The sequence below is a fragment of the Bombyx mori genome, chromosome 8, assembly GCF_030269925.1.
Source record: "Bombyx mori chromosome 8, ASM3026992v2".
NCBI classification, from domain to species: Eukaryota; Metazoa; Arthropoda; class Insecta; order Lepidoptera; family Bombycidae; genus Bombyx; species Bombyx mori.
The window spans coordinates 12,916,922-12,936,301 of NC_085114.1; the positions used below are offsets into that span (position 1 = coordinate 12,916,922).

Genomic DNA, 19,380 nt, shown 5'->3' on the forward strand with positions numbered 1-19,380 from the left:
CAGATCGCAGCTATCAAACAAAACGCATTCGGAACTGAGCCGTGTGACCATTTAGCCGAATCGAACGCCTTGGTTATCACATCCAATAGAAAATTGTGGTTTTTATCAAGAATATAGCCTTTTAAAATATCTTAAAACTAGACGGTAAAAGTAGCCAATTTTTATTTTCCGTGAATAAATTATCGCACTCTATAAATGCTTAGAACGAAAATCTTTAAAAAAATTCCTGATTCCCTGATTTTGGCTTGGCCCGAATGGTATAGTACCTTAGACCGCGGTCAAGGGCGGATCCAGCTTTGGTGCCAGGAGGGGGTCACATAGTCATGGTCAAGTCAAGAACTTATAATTTAATTTTGATAACAATAGATACAAGTAAAAAGTAGGTATTTTATTATAAGCACATTAAAGGTATAAAGAAATTTTAGTTTTTTAACTTAGAACTATGTTATGATATTATGTTGAAGTTTAGTCGTTCCGATTCCGATTGAGGTTAGGATTCAATTTGAGGTTAGGCCTAGCTAGACGTTATACGTAGTCGACAAGCGCGCGCGAGTGTGGCGCGGTAAAATTCAAATTTTCGATGCGTTCGTTCCCAAACATTTGCCATCATACAAAGTTATTATATTATATTAAATTAATTAAGGAGCAATATAAGGAGCAACAATATACCTAGTCTTGCCATAAGTACTGAAACAAAGGGAAAAAAAATTCTATTGCAAATAACATTTATTACTTTTACAGTGTGTTAGTTTAATACATAAATATAAAACAATTTAAAGTATAAAAAGCTTATTCGAAGTGGTCTCCATTGGCTGCAATACAGTCCTTTAAACATTGAGGCCAGTTATCAATAGAAGCACGCACTCTTTCCATGGGAAAATTTTTCACTGCTAATCGTGCGGATTGTTTTAGGGACTCCATATTATCATGGCATTTAGAGCAAGCCGTACTCTCTAAAACTGACCATAAATCATAATCCAGCGGATTAACATCGGGACTAGACGACGGTCAGTCTTCAGCTCTCTTGAAGTCCGAAACGTTCGTTTCCAACCAAGACTACGTAGACCGAGCTTTATGACCTGGCGCCGAGTCTTGCTGGAAGGACCATTCTTGATTATTGAACATGGTGTTGTTAAGGGGCTTCACTACCTTCTCAAGAATCGTATCTTGATACACTTGTGCCGATGTTTTGATACCTTTTTCACAAAAGTATGGCTCAGTCACTCCTTCATAGCTAATACCCCACCAAACCATCACTGAAGTCGGATAGTGCCCACGTTGCACTCTATCGACTAATTGGGAAGCTTCCTTAGCTTTGAGCATAAATACGGTCATTTTGTTTGTTAAAATGTTGCTCAATTGTAAAAATTTTCTCATTCGTAAACAAAAATTTTCTATGACCTCCATTTGCGTACCGTTTCAGTAGTTGTTTCGATTTTACCACCCTATTCTCTTTTAAATTATCAGTTAAGAAATGACCATTAGGTCTCTTATAGGCTGCAAGTCTTAAGTCATATTTTAAAATACGCGACATGGTTCAGGTGCTATCTTCATATCCCGAGATAAAATATTTTGCTTTCGGACAGGATTTTTCTCATCATACGAGACTACTTGTCGAACCGTTCGTTCCGATATCGAGTCGAGGGAACGCGTTCCCGGCCCCGTCACGTCACAGCCGGAGTCCCGCAAGGCTCCGCCCTCTCCCCGTTACTATTCAGTTTGTATATCAATGATATACCCCGGTCTCCGGAGACCCATTTGGCGCTCTTCGCCGATGACACCGCCATCTACTACTCGTGTAGGAAGAAGGCGTTGCTTCATCGACGACTTCAGACCGCAGCTACCACCATGGGACAGTGGTTCCGGAAGTGGCGCATCGACATCAACCCCACGAAAAGCACAGCGGTGCTCTTCAAAAGGGGTCGCCCTCCGAACACCACGCTGAGCATCCCCCTCCCGACTAGGCGCGTCAATACCTCCGCCCCCGCCGTTCGCCCAATCACGATATTCGACCAGCCCATACCGTGGGCTCCGAAGGTCAAATACTTAGGCGTCACCCTCGACAGTAGGATGACATTCCGCCCCCACATCAAGACGGTACGCGACCGTGCCGCCTTCATTCTAGGACGTCTCTACCCGATGATATGTAGGCGAAGTAAAATGTCCCTTAGAAATAAGGTGACACTCTACAAAACTTGCATACGCCCCGTCATGACCTATGCAAGTGTAGTGTTCGCTCACGCGGCCCGCATACACCTAAAATCGTTTCAAATTATTCAATCCCGTTTTTGCAGGATAGCCGTCAGAGCCCCGTGGTTCGTCAGGAACGTCGACCTCCATGACGACCTGGACTTAGAGTCCATCAGTATACAGTCGGCGTCCATGCGCCACTTCGATAAAGCGGCACGACACGAGAACCCTCTCATCGTGGCCGCCGGTAACTACATTCCCGATCCTGCGGACAGAATGGAAAGCAGTCGACGTCGCCCAAAACACGTCATCTCGGATCCTCCCGATCCACTAACGGTGCTTTTAGGTACTTCAAGCACCGGTCACCGTTCTCGTCGAACCCGTCGCTTGCGACGAAGGGCTCGACGAATAAATTAACTCTCAGACACAGCCCACTGAGTTTCTCGCCGGATCTTCTCAGTGGGTCGCGTTCCGATCCGGTGGTAGATTCTGCGAAGCACGGCTCTTGCTAGGGTTCGTGTTAGCAACATCGTCAGGTTTGAGCCCCGTGAGCTCACCTACTAAAGTTAGGGTTACGCTGACATAGCCTCTCAAGGCTATCAGCTTAGGTAGGAAAAAAAAAAAAAAAAAAACAGGATTTTTTCGAATTCTTTCCCTTACTGCGTTGACCACCTTTTTCGTACGAACATTACATGGACGGCTAGATATTTTTCTGTCACAAACAGAGGAGGTCTCATTGCACCTATTAATAGCCCGGTACACAAACATTTTACTAATATCAAGCGTATGGAGAGTTTTAAAAATTCCGAGGTGGGTGACGCATTTACATTGTAGATGTCTATGGGCTTCAGTAACCACTTAACACCAGGTGGGCTGTGAGCTCGTCCATCCATCGAAGCAATAAAAAAAAATTTTAAAAAATTTGGCTCCATAGTAGGATTTGCGTAATGCAATCACAGCGATTCGGTTTTTTTTATCACCCCACTCCATTTTAATATCGCAAAATATTGTACAATGTATTGAATTGTATTGGCGCCAAAATGAGAAAACTCAATGAGCAATCATATAAAAATGACAGATTCTAAATTCAAATGTAATATTTTGTTTATTTTTAATTGTAACAGTATTTATGGCCAGACTAAGTATTATGTCCTTAAATCATTATGTTCAATATGTGGTCCACCTAGGTCCTGGAACCAGCTCAGGGGGGGGTCATGACCCCCGTGACCCCCCCCCTGGATCCGCCCTTGACCGCGGTAGTGGGCCGCGTGTCGTTCAACGTGTTAATTCCAGGTTTCTGATAGAAAGAGCTCACAACCACAACCCACCTATAGCTTCATAGACATCACAAATATCAACTTCATAGACATCTGAAGTCATCGTGGCCTAAATGATAAGACGTCCGGTGCATTCCTATCTAGCGATGCAACGGTGTTCACATACCACAGGCGGGAACCAATTTTTCTAACGAAATACGTACTTGACAAATGCTCACGATTGACTTCCACGGTGAAGGAATAACATCGTGTAATAAAAATCAAACCCGCAAAATTATAATAAAAATTAATTCTGCCGTGAAGCAGTAATGCGTTTCGTCTTGAAGGGTGGATAAGCCGTTGTAACTATACCGAGACCTTAGAACTTATATCTCAAGATGGGTGGCGCATTTACCTTATAGATGCATATGGACTCAAGTAACCACTTAACACCAGGTGGGCTGTGAGCTCGTCACCCATCTAAGCAATAAAAAAATTAAAAATGAAATGCTGCCACTCATCTTGAGTAATGCGATCGATGTCTCAATTGTATTGAATATTGGCTCCTACTTATCGAACACGCGCATCTATTTTGCGATAGAAATAGGCAGGATGATAACGAAACACGCCGGCTTATATTGTGGTACGGCCACAAGCAAATACGCCTAACTATCAGCGTATATTGAATTAATCAAACAACGACGCGAAAGTATCATATGAAAATCTTTTAGTCCAGAAACAAATATAATATTAATGCTTTTGAAGTTCAAAATCAACTAAGGTAAATTAAAACCCCTTTACTGTTTATATCTCGCGTTTTTTTTTAAATTGCTAAGCAGGCAGCGCCTTGGCTCTATCCCTGGCATTGCTGAAGTCCATGGGCGACGGTAACCACTCACCATCAGGCTGGGCCGTATGCTTGTCTGCCTAAAAGAGCAATAATAATAAAACAGTAAAAGTAGTTTGAATTTTTGTATACGATTCGCGAAAACTAAAGAAAGTTTATTTTATGATTTTTATGTAAAAATTAAGAGGTAAAACATTATTGATCATCTCTTTGATGTAGGATTTACTGACGACGGTAGATTATATCACGAGACCCGAAATCTATGCCCAGTTGAAAACGGATCCTTTGTTACAATATAATATAATACAATATAATATTTCGTACTTGATGTTTTTTTTTTATTGCTAGATGGGTGGACGAGCTCACAGCCCACCTGGTGTTAAGTGGTTACTGGAGCCCATAGACATTTACGACGTAAATGCATCACCCACCTTGAGATATAAGTTCTAAGGTCTCAAATATAGTTACAACGGCTGCCCCACCCTTCAAACCGAAACGCATTACTGCTTCACGGCAGAAATAGGCAGGGTGGTGGTAACCACCCGCGCGGACTCACAAGAGGTCCTACCACCAGTAATGATGGTAGGACCTGTGAGATGATGTCTGTGAGTGTATGTTTCTTGCACCCATCCATACATATCCATACAGTACATAGTCCTGGCTTGAGGTCATTGAACTTCAAATGATTACATAAAAACAAAAATTGTTCGAATTCTTGAAATAATAATTTTTTTTTTATAACCCAACAAGAAAAACGTGAATATCTGTACGTATATTTACTATTGCTCTTTAGACTAAAAAAATCTTCTTTCAAGGTTGCCAACATTAGCTAGTAACGTAACGGCTCGACAATGCGGGAACAGAATACAGTGCCAGCCCTACCGAGAAAAAAATTCTAATGCTGATTGTATCATTATTCAGCACACGTGCCCGTTTATCACCACAAGGCCGTGAATCGAGCTTTTACTTAGAAAGCTGCAATTTACTTTTATAGCTTTTTAAGTGGATGCACGAATCTGTGGTTTAACGTGAAACACGTTAACGTGGTTCGTAATTTTAAAACACGTGTAAAATGAGATTACGTGAGATAGTTTTGTGCTTTTAAATTTATGACACATTTAATTTTCTGGGTAGTTATTCATATTTAGTTGAAGTAGTTGAAGTTGTCGTGGCCTAAAGGATAAGACGTCCGGTGCATTCGTATCTAGAGATGCACCGGTATTCGAATCCCGCAGGCGGGTACCAATTTTTCTAATGAAATAAGTACTTAACGAATGTTCACGATTGACTTCCACGGTTAAGGAATAACATCGTGTAATAAAAATCAAACCCGCGAAATTATAATTTGCGTAATTACTGGTGGTAGGGCGTCTTGTGAGTCCGCACGGGTAGGTACCACCACCCTGCCTATTTCTGCCGTGCAACCGTTGTACTGTTAAAACTGAGACCTTAGAACTCATATCTCAAGTTAAGTGGCGACATTTACGTTGTGGATGTCTATGGGCTCCAGTAACCACATAACGACAGGTGGGCCGTGAGCTTGTCCACATAAATAAGAAAATAAACTTTAGTTGAAGTATGTGTCATGTCCAATGCCTCCCACATTAAAGGGTATTAGAACCGTTATCTCAATACAACTGAGACTTCGATCTCATGTCTCAAGGTTGGTCTCACTCACGCTGTAATATCTATGGGCCCTAACAATAATGCCTGCTCCGCTGCCTAAATAGCTACGATCGAGATACTTACTCGTTGGTACCTTACGCTATCGCTGTCTCATTGTTGCTCAAAACATAGAATTCACGAAAGATAACGTATAAACGTTTCAATCCGAATAATCTTTGGGCGGATCAGTTTTGTTCACATTTACGTTATCAAAACCATCCCCTGCTGTTGTTTTAGCGTTTCCGACGCAAAATCGACACTGAAGTAATTCCTTCAATATCACTTTGTCAGCTATTCACATACCGAGCAAGTAAATTTTCTTTTTGCCTTCGTCGTATACAAACATTTTTCTGTGTGTGTGTGTTTTTTTTCTCGGTCTTTACGATAAACCTACCTAAAAGCCTATAGGGAAAATTGTGTTCCCCGTCCGCGCTCGGATAAAATCAGCCTTTTCATACAAGAAAAAAGCTTGCGTAATAAATACGTTGTGAACGTCTTATTTTGAATTCTTGAATTTGAGTTTGTTAGCACTTTTTCAGTGCCTAGTATCACCATGGCGAATACACACTGCTCAAAGTCTTTCAAATTAACACACGCGCACCAGAAGTCACAGCATGGGTCGATCCTCCACAACGGGATCCGTCGGCCTGACTTCGGTTGCGGGAATCCATTGAATGCGAGCACCGCATGACCGGTCATCGTGGTAAATCTTCAGGGTGATTTATACTTATCAGTAGACTTTATAGGCTGATAATATTAAACACCGGTATCATTGTAATTTTGTCTACCTGTCTACTCGTCCAAAAATTAAACTAGCATAAATCTCTTAAGTATCTATCTTATCTTATATATATATATATATATATATATATATATATATATAGAATTGGTGTTCGTTAGTCTCGCTCAAACTCGAGAACGGCTAGACCGATTTGGCTAATTTTGGTCTTGAATTATTTGTGAAAGTCCAGAGAAGGTTTAAAAGGTAGATAAATATGAAAATGCTCAGAATTAAATAAAAATAACAATTTTGTTTTTCCTTTGATGTGTCCCCCATCGGACGGATTCCTTTTGTTTCTTTTAAGTTTATTTTGTACAAAAGTTTAGGTCTTTTATTTATCAATTGAGGTATTACAAAGTCTGCCGGGCTTGCTAGTCATATTATAAAAAGAAATTTACCCGCGGAAAGGACCTGTTACACACGCACCTAGTTCTTGAGCCAACTCGAAATAAATTCGAACGGACTCATTTAGGAAACCCAAAATAAACGAACGTGTACACAAATCTATGAAAAATAACAAAAAACGATTTCCTTTCTATTGAAATTTCACCACAAAACAACAAAGGCAAAGACGAATTTAATACGACCATTTCAAACCTCCAACGTTTTCGCGTCACAAACAGGAATCACGTTTTTTAATTTACTCATGTTACAATTTAGTCCAGGGATAAATATTAACGAGTATTTAATGAGCAAATTTCTAATGAAACGTAACGTAAGCTTACATATTTCCGTACTGTGTTTGTTTTAAAAATACGTTAACTAATAATTATAAAAATGAATCGCTGTTCGTTAGTCTCGCTAAAACTCGAGAACGGCTGGACCGTTTTGGCTAATTTTGGTCTTGAATTATTTGTGGAAGTCCAGAGAAGGTTTAAAAGGTTTAAACGTTATTCGGATTGAAACGTTTATGCATTATCTTTCGTGAATTCTATGTTTTGGAGCAACAATGAGACAGCGATAGCATAGGGCACCAACGAGTAAGTATCTCGATCGTAACTATTTAGGCAGTAAAGCAGTCATTATTGTCAGGGCCCATAGATATTAAGGTAGATAAAAATGAAAATGCTCGGAATTAAATAAAAATAACAACTTTGTTTTTCCTTTGATGTGTCCCCCGTCGGACGGATTCGTTTTGTTTGTTTTAAGAGTTTAAGTCTTTTATTTGTCGATTGAGGCACTACGAAGTCTGCTGGGTCAGCTAGTAATTAATAAAGTAATAGTTAAAACTACTGTTACAGTTTAATCACGCATTTTTTATTGTTATAAGTTCATTTCTAACTGCGAATATAGTTTCGAATACAGTTTTCGTGGTTACGGACGACGCGAAAACCGAAGTTAATACTACATATATAATGCTACAATTTTCCCTTGTAGTCATACTTTGATCTACGAAAAAATCACGATAACACTAATTCAATCTTACCTTATTATCTTTTTGCCAGGAACAAACACCTCTCTTCTCTGATATCCGACACTTGAGTAAGGCGTCCTCCCCTGGATTCACCTCCGTATACGATGGCATCTCGACAAACCTCTGAACGGCATCTGTAGGAAAGATTTTTTTCTTTATTAGCCAAAGCTGGAAGAATGGGGCGGTTTACGTGCAATCTTCAAAATTGCTTGCACGTCATGCTGCAATCGTGAGCCGACGACTTCACGATACGTCTTTTATGGTGCCTTCAACAATTTGCAAATTCAATTTAGTCATGTTGATCTAGCATAATATGCGATTTGCTGATATACTATCAGCACTATGGATATATTCAACACGATTCTACAAAAGGGACATTATTTTTTCTATGTAAGCTGGTAGGTAACCTTAGAGCAGGGGTTTCCAAACTTATTTTGTCTACTGCCAACTTTGAGAATAAATTATTTTTAGCGCCCCCCTTTTTCATTTACTTAAAAACAACTACAGCGAGAACTCAGTCGGTATCTAAGAGTCCTTCTAGATAAAATTACAAATCGCCCTCCAAGCCTCTACACAACGCCTCCATTTTTTTTCTGGGTCTCTTACCGCCCCACTTTAGGCCTGCAGCACGCACAGGGGGGCATTATCGCCCTCTTTGGGAAAGGCTGCCTTAGAGAGCTATTAACTATTTTATATTATTTAAGGATAAGGGCTAAGACAACCGTGTTTTCAATGAAGTTGATTCTATTGGTCCCCGCACTCGGTACAAAGCCAACTTCTACCACATTTACGATAAGCAGCAATTTGGCTCTGCCCTTGGCATTACTGACGTCCATGGGCGACGGCACCCACTCATCACCACGTGGGTCGTATACTCGTCTGCCTACAAGGGCATAATAATAGTTTAAAAAAACTAACAAAACGCTTTTATAGAAAATCCAAAATCCGCTTATTTTACAATAAAATCATTTTTTCTTACACAATTTTTTATTCAAATATATTAAGATTTTTTTCTTTTTTTAGTGGGATTTTCTATAAAAGCGTATTTTTTTAGTATTTTCAAACAATTTTTTTTTTCATTTTTTAGTTGAATTCCAATTTTTTCAATTTTTTTTAAATATTGAACTGTCATCCTTCGTTAATAAGTATATTAAATTTCGAGTTAATCCGACGTTTTGAAGGGGGTCAAAATCATGTTTTAAAAGATTCCGTTACAAACATAGATATATATACGTCTGAAGCTAATAAAAGCGTATTAACAAAAAAAAACATATTTTTCAAAATTATCTCAACGTAGACTTCCCGTAGCAGAACAAAAATTACATCTACGCCACAACGATCAATTCTCAGTTTTATTTCAGAAAGAAACGAAAAGATTATCGCGCTTCAACAGCGCCTGACCATAAGCCGATCTCAAAGGAAGATGAGATTTTTATTGGCCCGTAAACGGTTTTCGAAACGAGTTTATAAAACCCTTCCGCCGTTACATCAAAGAGATTAATTGCTCGCATACAGATGATATACAATCAAAGGAATCGTTTGGGCGTGTACATATGTAGCGATGTGAATTCCAATACCTACCCACACTTACCTGTTGACCTATTTACCGATTCAAATTAGAGATATGAGACCGCAAACGTGTAAGGAGATAATTATTGTTATGATTAATTCATAAATAAATTCTATTTTGAACCTTTTGCTTTGAAAACAACAACACGTCACAATAAAAACTATTCGCGACCGAAACTATTACTGGTGGTTGGACCTCTTGTGAGTCCGCGCGGGTAGGTACCACCACCCCGCCCATTTCTGCCGTAAAGCAGTAATGCGTTTCGGTTTGAAGGGTAGGGCAGCCGTTGTAACTATACTGAGACCTTAGAACTTATATCTCAAGGTGGATGGCGTATTTACGTCGTAAATGTCTATGGTCTCCAGTAACCAATTAACACCAGGTGGGCTGTGCTCGTCCACCCATCTAAGCAATAAAAAAAAAACGACGAAAATCGTAAAATTAATTTTAAACACACCAAATCTGAAACCGTAAAATCGTTTATTGCATCTTTTAATTATTTCGCCACAACTCTGAATGCTATAATATTAAAAGCACATAAATGAAAGGCTTACTCGGCATGTTTTTTTCGTCTGCGCTTTCTCTTCCTAATTAGCATTAACTCATTACTATGTTTAACGTTGTGTTAAGATCTGATACGACACTAGAAATATTTGCAGTGCCAAGTTTCTGCCAAGGAATATTGCACCTAGTATCATCGATATCATTTGTTCTCAAATAAATAAAGGGTATGTAAAAACCTTAGTCGTCCGTAATCACGTATACAGTTTTTAAAAGTATTTGAAACAACGGTTTTGTTTTTATTGCCTTTGTAGGCCGACGAGCATACGGCCCACCTGATGGTAAGTGGTCACCGTCGCTCGTGGACGTCAGCAATGCTAGGGGCAGAACCAAGCCGCTGCCTACCATTAAGTAAGTAAGGAAATACTATAATGTCAAAAATAAATGCGAGATAAAACCTTAAAAGTAGCTTTAATTATGACTGCGACTCGGATAAACCGAAGAAAACACTTAATAAAGAGCGTTATGAGAACTTTCTTAAAGTTGAAAATTGAACGAACAACAATATACTATACTATTAGAACAATCTGAGCATAGATATATCATATTGCTAAATTTATATTTAGATAACATACAGTCGATACTGATACCGCTGACAATAAACAATTAATTAATAACATATTGCACTAATTAGTTGAAGAAGCTCCACGTCAAAATAGTTAAGTGGGTATCATCAGACACAACCCATTGAGCTGTTGTCGGATCTTCTCAGTGAGTGACGATTACGATCCGGTGGTAGATTCGGGGAAGAACTGCTCTTGCTATGGAAGACGTTAGGAACCTATTTTAGGCTGAGCAACGCGAGTTCGCCTACCAGTAAAGGTGAAGGTAGAATAGCTCCTCTAGGCTACTAGCAGGATGGTGATGTTAATACATGTATTTTTGCCCTATTACCGAAATTAAATTACAAAAAATCGAATAGAGGATCAAGGGAGATTTCAGCAATTCTTCAAAAAGCCTATTTCCCATATTCCACTTAGGAGTAGCGCGGACCAAGCATAAATCTAAGTACTTCCAACTTTTCACACAGCAGATAATCATCTTGTATAATACAAATATTTGCTTAACGACCAAAACGATTACAAACATACTTTGAACCTGCACAACCATATTCAATTATCCAAATAATGGCCACGGGAAAGAAACGAAATAGCAATAAGCAGAATCAAAACACGAACACCGTCCATTTCTCAAACTAAACAACACATAGTCTCGACTCGAAAACTACTTCTCGATGCCTCGCTCGTGCATATAAAAAACTTCCAAGTGCGAGCAGGATACAAGCTATAATGAAGAAGCCCTCAAAGATACGACCCACAGACAATGACAACTCCATCAATCATCTGACAACAAAGGTGGACCATAGACAAACGCCAGAGGCAGTTGTTTAGTATTATTTTGTGTTTTAAAATATAAGTCTTTATGTATTTTTATAAATGTAGGTAATGCTTGCGGTTTAAATAGCTATGAAAATAATTTTTTTTTTGGAAAAAAAGAAGGTGTTTGGTTAATCCAATTCTCGTCCAGTGTTAATTACTTACAAACGCCCATAGATATCAACGTGAATACCGTCACCCACCTTGAGGCATGAGGTTTAATATTTAGATGGAAATAGGCAGGTCGATGATACCTACGCATGCAGCTTCACAATATTGCGTACCACAAAAAAATTAAGGTGTAAAGTGAAAAGTGAATCTATTAGTAAAAATTACTAATCAGAATTCAGTTCATCTAGTTGTGCTACACACTACACACTGATTCCCCCGAAGATCCCAAGGGCCAAAGTATCCTGAAATTGTTTGCCCAACGTCACAAAAATTAAAACTACTTTCCTATCCTTCTTGTATTCAGTGCTACCCTTAGTTTTCGCTATCTAATCTATAGTAGCCTAAGGGACTATTCCTACTGCGCATGGACGGGTGATGCTAGCCCTAGCAAGAACAGTGCTTCGCTGAATCTACCACCGGATCGTATCTTTAGTATCTTCTTTACTAACTTAACATATTTCCACTACTGATTTTGACCGCATTCGTAACACCCATGGAGCGTAGACGGGATTGAAGCGATAATACAATAGCGCAATACTTTTCACCTACCTTTCTGCCAATAACCTCGAGTAGCTATTCTGGCTTCGCCTTAACTGGTGATCAAGCTCACCCTTAAAGAGTTTGCTAACATCTGCCCTAACAAGAGCAGTGCTTCACTGAGTCTACCACCGGATCGGAATCACGATCCACTGAGAAGATCCGGCGAGAAACTCAGTGGACTGGACATCAGTACGCTTAGTGTGAGTTTTTTAACGTTCTCGATAGCGTAAAAGTTAACTCAAATTTGTTTGCAGCGCCCCTAGCGGTAAACGTTAGCAAAAGTTCCAACTGCATACAAATTTGAGTTCACTTTTACGCTATCGAGAACGTTAAATAACTATAACACAAAAATACTCGAGTCTCCGTTTAATTATCAGATTACTAATGCCTTTGCTTTCACAAGTTTTAGACTTTTTTTTTAAAATACTAACTCCCTTGATTTTCTGCAAAATTCATCCAGCGAAAACTGTAAAATACTAAATACGTCTGATTAAAAAAGTAGAACCAAAAAAGAAACAATTATAATTTATTTCAAAAATAAGAAGAGAGATTACTTTTTGCTTGGCAGCCCTGCACCGTTTAAGTTTCATTCGCCGTGGGAACGCGTCGGAGTAGGTATATTGAACGATTTCGTCGATCATTATTCGTTTTTCTTTACGTTACGGTTGCCATTCTGTGAACGGCGCTAACGTAATGTTCCCTTTTAGGTTTTCACACGACGCGACGATGTTTCATAGTTAATGGCATTAGTAATGTTAGGTCCGATGTGGCAATATTATTATTATTGCACGAATACTATAGATACCGGCTGTATTGATCATGGTCTTATTCATGACTTTGAGCTGGTATACCAAGATCATGGCGCGGTATCTATACTAGTATTATAAAGAGGAAAGATTTGTTTGTTTGTTTGTATTGAATAGGCTCCGAAACTACTGAACTGATTTGAAAAATTCTTTCACTGTTTGGAAGCTACACTATCTCCGAGTGACATAGGCTATATTCTATTTTTTTTTAATTAAGTTTCCTTACTAAAACTCCGATAATGTAACCCAAGGTGTAAAAAAATTACCTAAAATATTATTTACATCGCGTGCACTGCGGAAACTATTGATGTAGAATAAAATAATGTACTACGACTTTGTAGAACACATCATTATTTACAAAAAGTGTCGCGACAGCATATGTTTACCTATTATAGTTATGCCACAATAAGTGTTCTTTTATTTTAAAAAAAACTACGTCACAGGAAAGCTCTGACTCAATAAATTCAATGGCTTTTGTTTTGTATGTATGACCTTTTACGAAAATTAGAAAAATAATAAAAAAGGGCATTTAAATGAAAATAAAAGTTCATTAAAATAATAATGTTCAAACTATCTTTATAATTTTGATGTGTGTGTATTATAATTTTTAATTTTTTGTTAAAGACCCGAGCGAAGCCGGAGCGAGCCGCTAGTAGAAAATAAGAAGAGACTGGTCTCCCCAGAAAGCCTTTACAGTATCTCTATCTCCTGATAAATTTCCTTAACTCATCCTTAGTGGTAATGAGTAAGTCTCTTTTTGCCCCTCGTACCTAATTTTGCTGCACTATCACCAGTCAACCCGCATAGGGTACCGTAACCCTATCTATTTCTGAAGCACCTACCACTTTGAAGTCTATCCTACCCAGGCTATTATTGATTGAATATGATTTATAAAGTTGTTGTGGCCCAAAGGATAAGACGTCCGGTGCATTCATATGTAGCGACGCACCGGTGATCGAATCCTTCCGGAGGGTACCAATATTTCTAATGAAATACGTACTTAAGAGATGTTTACGATTGACTTCCACAGTGAAGGAATAACATCGAATAATAAAAACCAAACCCGCAAAATTATAACTTGCGTAATTACTGGTGGTAGGACCTCTTGTGAGCCCGCGCGGGTAGGTACCACTAGCCTGCCTATTTCTGCCGTGAAACAGTAATGCGTTTCGGTTAGAAAGGTAGGGCAGCCGTTGTAATTATACTGAGACCTTAGAACTCTTATTTCAAGGTGAGTAGCGGCATTTACGTTATAGATGACCATGGGCTCAGGTAACCATTTAACACCAGGTGGGCCGTGAGTTCGTCCACCCATCTAAGCAATAAAAAATAAAAATAACTATTTTGTGATGACCATGGACTACATTCGATACTTGATTCTTTTCTGGACGGCACGCAATGTACCAATGGCTAACACACATAGCATAACCCCTCGAAATTACTAGCAGTAGGTAAACAAATATACCTACTAGGCAAATATTCATGCATAATAATATATTTATATACTAATTTTAGTTAACATTAATTTGGTAAACACAAATGTTTCTCAGCGAAGAAATGGTATATGAGCGAAGAAATGGTATATGATAGAAGAGTATGGAAGGAGAAAACATGTTGCGCCGACCCCAGGTGAGAGAGAGAGAGAGAGAGAATACACTTTATTGCACACCAAAACAAAATTTACATTCAAAAAAACAATAAAAAAAAACAGATAAATTTGTACAATAGGCGGTCTTATCGCTAAAAGCGATCTCTTCCAGACAACCGTTTAATTTATAGAAATTCTGGAAAATATAAAAAAATATAGCAGGTATGTTGCGGTGTACTATAGATAATACATTATAGAAAATATATACATACAATAAACAAAATATATACCGTTTACATACTTACATACAATACATACTAATATACTTACATACACATAATAAATAAACAGTATGGAAATAATAAATGATGATGCAAACAAACAGCACTAAGAAGATAAGTAGTGTTCCTTCACCATTCTTTTAAAACAGTTTAAAGTTTGAGCACTTCTCACTGCATCCGGCAGAGCATTCCACAATCGAACCGCCTGGACGGTGAATGAATGATCAAAGAATGATGATGAATGCGCCGGCATTTTCAGTCTCAGGCTATCCGATGATCTCAGGTGACTGGGAGAAGGGCAGGATAACGAATGATGATGAAATGTTTCTCATGTTCTCTTTTACGACTTCGTTTACGGGTCACGATTATCTTAGAAAAACAAACAGACGCATTTTAAGAATCAATTAGTGAGACTAAGAACAAAACGCTAATCAGTATATAAATACCGTTTATAAGTATGTTTCACTGCTTACGAGATATGCTTAGCGCAAGGTAGATTAACTTATCTTAAGAATGGTATTGTCTTCGCAGTTATGGTTTATCGGAATCTGTACGAGAGACGACGGCTCTCCTTACTGAAATACAATATTAATCTTAGCCTAAGTTCAGATGTATAAATTCATGTAATATAATACTGGATTTGTTAAGTGTTGGTAGAATAACGATTTGAATTGTATTTTCAAGCTATTGTAAAGTTGTCAAATTGTTTGTTAGTCATTCGTAGACATAAATTTAAAATAATTTTAAATTTTGATATTGCTATTATTATTTTCCTTGTATCATTTTCGACGCTTCGAATATTTTATAGTTTTCTTGGTACGTAACTCAAAAGCTTCTTTATCCATCTAGAGCACAGCAATAAATTTAGAGTTAAAAACTAATTAATGTACACGATTTAATGGCAAAATGAACTGAAAATTAAAATAAGCTTTTTATCCTATTGATGTTGGTCAGGATTTTAAGTTAAGTTAGAGTAAAAAGCAATTTTATTGTCATGAACCTTTGATATATATCCAGTGTTCCCAGTTAATCGGACTTCATGAAATTGGTGAAAATTTACATACGTTAAATAAATAAATAAATTACCAAAAGAGCAAATCAGCACGGTCGCCTGGCTGGCCAATTTTGGGAAATTGGATTCCCTGTAACCAGAACAAAGAGACTGATATGCATACCTATATACGTTTATAAGTATACACACCTAACACCCAGACAAAGAACAATCATTCCGATAGAGGCACCCGTCACGTGCGGACGTGCTCATCGTCCACTCGATCGCCCGGTCTTTGTTCGCCCGGCTTTTGTTAGCCCGGCCATTGTTCGCGCGGCCTGTGTTTGTGGTACATCTGCCGACTAAGTGCTCTTTCTGGAAGTTTTTATTTGTTTTGTTTCCTTTTGTTGTTTCTGTGTTCGTGGTACATCTGCCGACAAAGTGGTTTCCTGCAAGTATTTATTTGTTTTGTTTCTTTTCGTAATTTCTGTTTTGTTGTGCTTTTTCTTTGTCCTGTAGTAATCGCGCCGCATTGCCACCTGTGTTCAATAGAACCGCTCAGGTCCGAGAAGTTGGGGCCTCGCCGCAAGGCGAGTGTTTTCAAGACCCGGGGCCGCCCCACCTGGGTACTCAGCGATCATGGACGCTGTATTCGCGGAATTCCTCCGACTTCGCCACCCACAGCTCGCCTCGGAGTTTTTGGCCTTCAAGGCCAATCACACTGCGAGCCCTCTCGAGGACTCCGCCGCGCTCGCTGCTCCTGCGTCGCCTGTACCTGCGTGCAGAGCTTCTGCATTGAGCACCGCAGCCTCTGTCGTGCCTGCCGCTCCCGTGTCGCCTATACTGGCGAGAAAAGCTGCTGCGTCGTCCGCCGTGACCATCGTTTCAGCTGAGCGATCATCCGCGGCCTCCGTCGCGCCCTCTAAAACACCTACACTTGCTCGTAGGTCGCCTGCACCCGCCTCCTCGTGCTCCGACTCTGACTCGGACATGGAGGTCGACCTCGCCCCCGCCTCATCGACGGATGGATTCACCCTGGTACAGAAGGGTAAGAAGCGTGCCGCGGAGTCTCGAGCTCCCGCGGCCGCTAAAATTAGCAAAGCCGTGAACGCGTCGCGCCCCCGCCCTCAGACTCCCGTTGCGCCCCCAGCCCGTGCCACTCCGTCGCCGCGTCCGGTGGCACAAAATAAAACCCAGATCCCTCCCCCGGTTATCCTTCAGGAGAAGGCAGCTTGGGATCGAGTTTGCCTGGCCCTTAAGGCCAAAAATATAAATTTCACGAATGCCCGTAACCTCGCGAACGGCATTCAAATTAAGGTTCAAACACCCGACGACCATAGGGCCCTCTCTTCTTACCTCCGTAAGGAGCGTATAAGTTTCCATACGTATACGCTCCAGGAGGAGCGCGAACTCCGCGTTGTAATACGCGGAATCCCTAAAGAGTTAGATGTAGAGCTCGTAAAAGCCGACCTGTTAGAACAAGGCCTACCAGTGAATTCTGTGCACCGTATGCACACCGGTCGCGGTAGGGAGCCATATAATATGGTTCTAGTCGCTCTCCAGCCTACCCCCGAGGGTAAGAAAATCTTTAACACACAGACCGTCTGTAGGCTCTCTGGTATCGCTGTCGAAGCCCCCCATAAAAAAGGCACTCCTAGCCAGTGCCATAACTGTCAATTGTACGGGCACTCTTCCCGTAACTGTCACGCGCGCCCCCGATGTGTTAAGTGTTTGGGCGATCACGCCACGGCCCTCTGCGCTCGCGACCAAAAAACCGCGACGGAACCGCCTAGCTGCGTCCTGTGTCGAACACAGGGTCACCCCGCGAATTACCGTGGTTGCCCCCGAGCCCCTAAAATAAATCGCCGCGTCGCCCGCCAAAACCGCCTCCGAGCTTCCGGCCCAGACATCAAAGCCTCGGCACCCTCTGCGTCGCAGGCTAAGCCAGCGTTCGTTCCGGCGGCGGTGCCCAGTGTCTCGGCCTGGGCAAAACCGCTGCCGTACACGAACACGGCTACAACTCCCTCCTCCGCGATTCGTCCCGCCCCCGCGACCCGTCCCTCTCCCGCGACTTGCCCTCCGACCGCGTCCGACAATCTCGCTTTAGCGATCGACTTCTTTCAGTCGATCAACTTTGAGCGCGTTAACGCTTTGGGCGACGCCATTCGCGCTGCCTCCACTGCACAACACTTTATCGCCGTTGTGCAGGAATACGCCGACGTATACGCGTCATTAAATACGTACGTCCTCCCCTCACTCCGCCGGTAATCAATGGCGTATATAAGTAGAATAAAGCCCCTATCCGTAACGATAGGATTTTTTAACGCTTACGGTCTCGCAAATCAACGTGATCAGGTTTCTGACTTTTTGCGTGACCACCAAATTGATATCTTTTTAGTGCAGGAGACCCTACTTAAGCCCGCGCGCCGTGACCCTAAAATCGCGAACTATAACATGGTCAGGAACGACAGGCTCTCTGCCCGTGGTGGTGGTACCGTCATTTACTATAGAAGAGCCCTGCATTGCGTCCCGCTCGATCCTCCCGCGCTCGCTAATATCGAAGCAGCAGTGTGCCGAATCTCACTGACGGGACACGCGCCGATCGTTATCGCGTCCGTTTATCTTCCACCGGATAAGATCGTTCTAAGCAGTGATATCGAGGCGCTGCTCGGTATGGGGAGCTCTGTCATTCTGGCGGGCGACCTAAATTGTAAACACATCAGGTGGAACTCACACACCACAACCCCGAATGGCAGGCGGCTTGACGCGTTAGTCGATGATCTCGCCTTCGATATCGTCGCTCCGCTAACCCCGACTCACTACCCGCTAAATATCGCGCATCGCCCGGATATACTCGACATAGCGTTATTAAAAAACGTAACTCTGCGCTTACACTCGATCGAAGTAGTTTCAGAGTTAGATTCAGACCACCGTCCCGTCGTTATGAAGCTCGGTCGCGCTCCCGATTCCGTTCCCGTCACGAGGACTGTGGTGGATTGGCACACGCTGGGCATCAGCCTGGCTGAATCTGATCCACCATCGCTTCCGTTTAGTCCGGACTCTATCCCGTCTCCTCAGGATACCGCTGAAGCCATAGACATCGTAACGTCACACATCACCTCGACATTAGATAGGTCATCGAAGCAAGTTGTAGCGGAGGACTTCCTTCACCGCTTCAAATTGCCCGACGATATTAGGGAACTCCTTAGAGCTAAGAACGCCTCGATCCGTGTGTACGATAGGTATCCTACCGCGGAAAATCGTATTCGAATGCGTGCCCTACAACGCGACGTAAAGTCTCGCATCACCGAAGTCCGAGATGCCAGATGGTCTGATTTCTTAG

General features: G+C 41.1%; 1 protein-coding gene across 3 annotated transcripts in view; it reads right to left on the reverse strand.

Moving 5' to 3' along the window:
- LOC101736889 (hemicentin-1) overlaps positions 1–19,380 on the reverse strand; it is a 104,768-nt gene that overhangs the window by 57,253 nt on the left and 28,135 nt on the right. For all 3 annotated transcript variants that reach the window (XM_062669821.1, XM_062669820.1, XM_038012258.2), the window contains exon 2: positions 8,166–8,287. In XM_062669821.1, the coding sequence (XP_062525805.1) occupies positions 8,166–8,287 (122 nt within the window). The remainder of the gene's footprint in view (positions 1–8,165; positions 8,288–19,380) is intronic.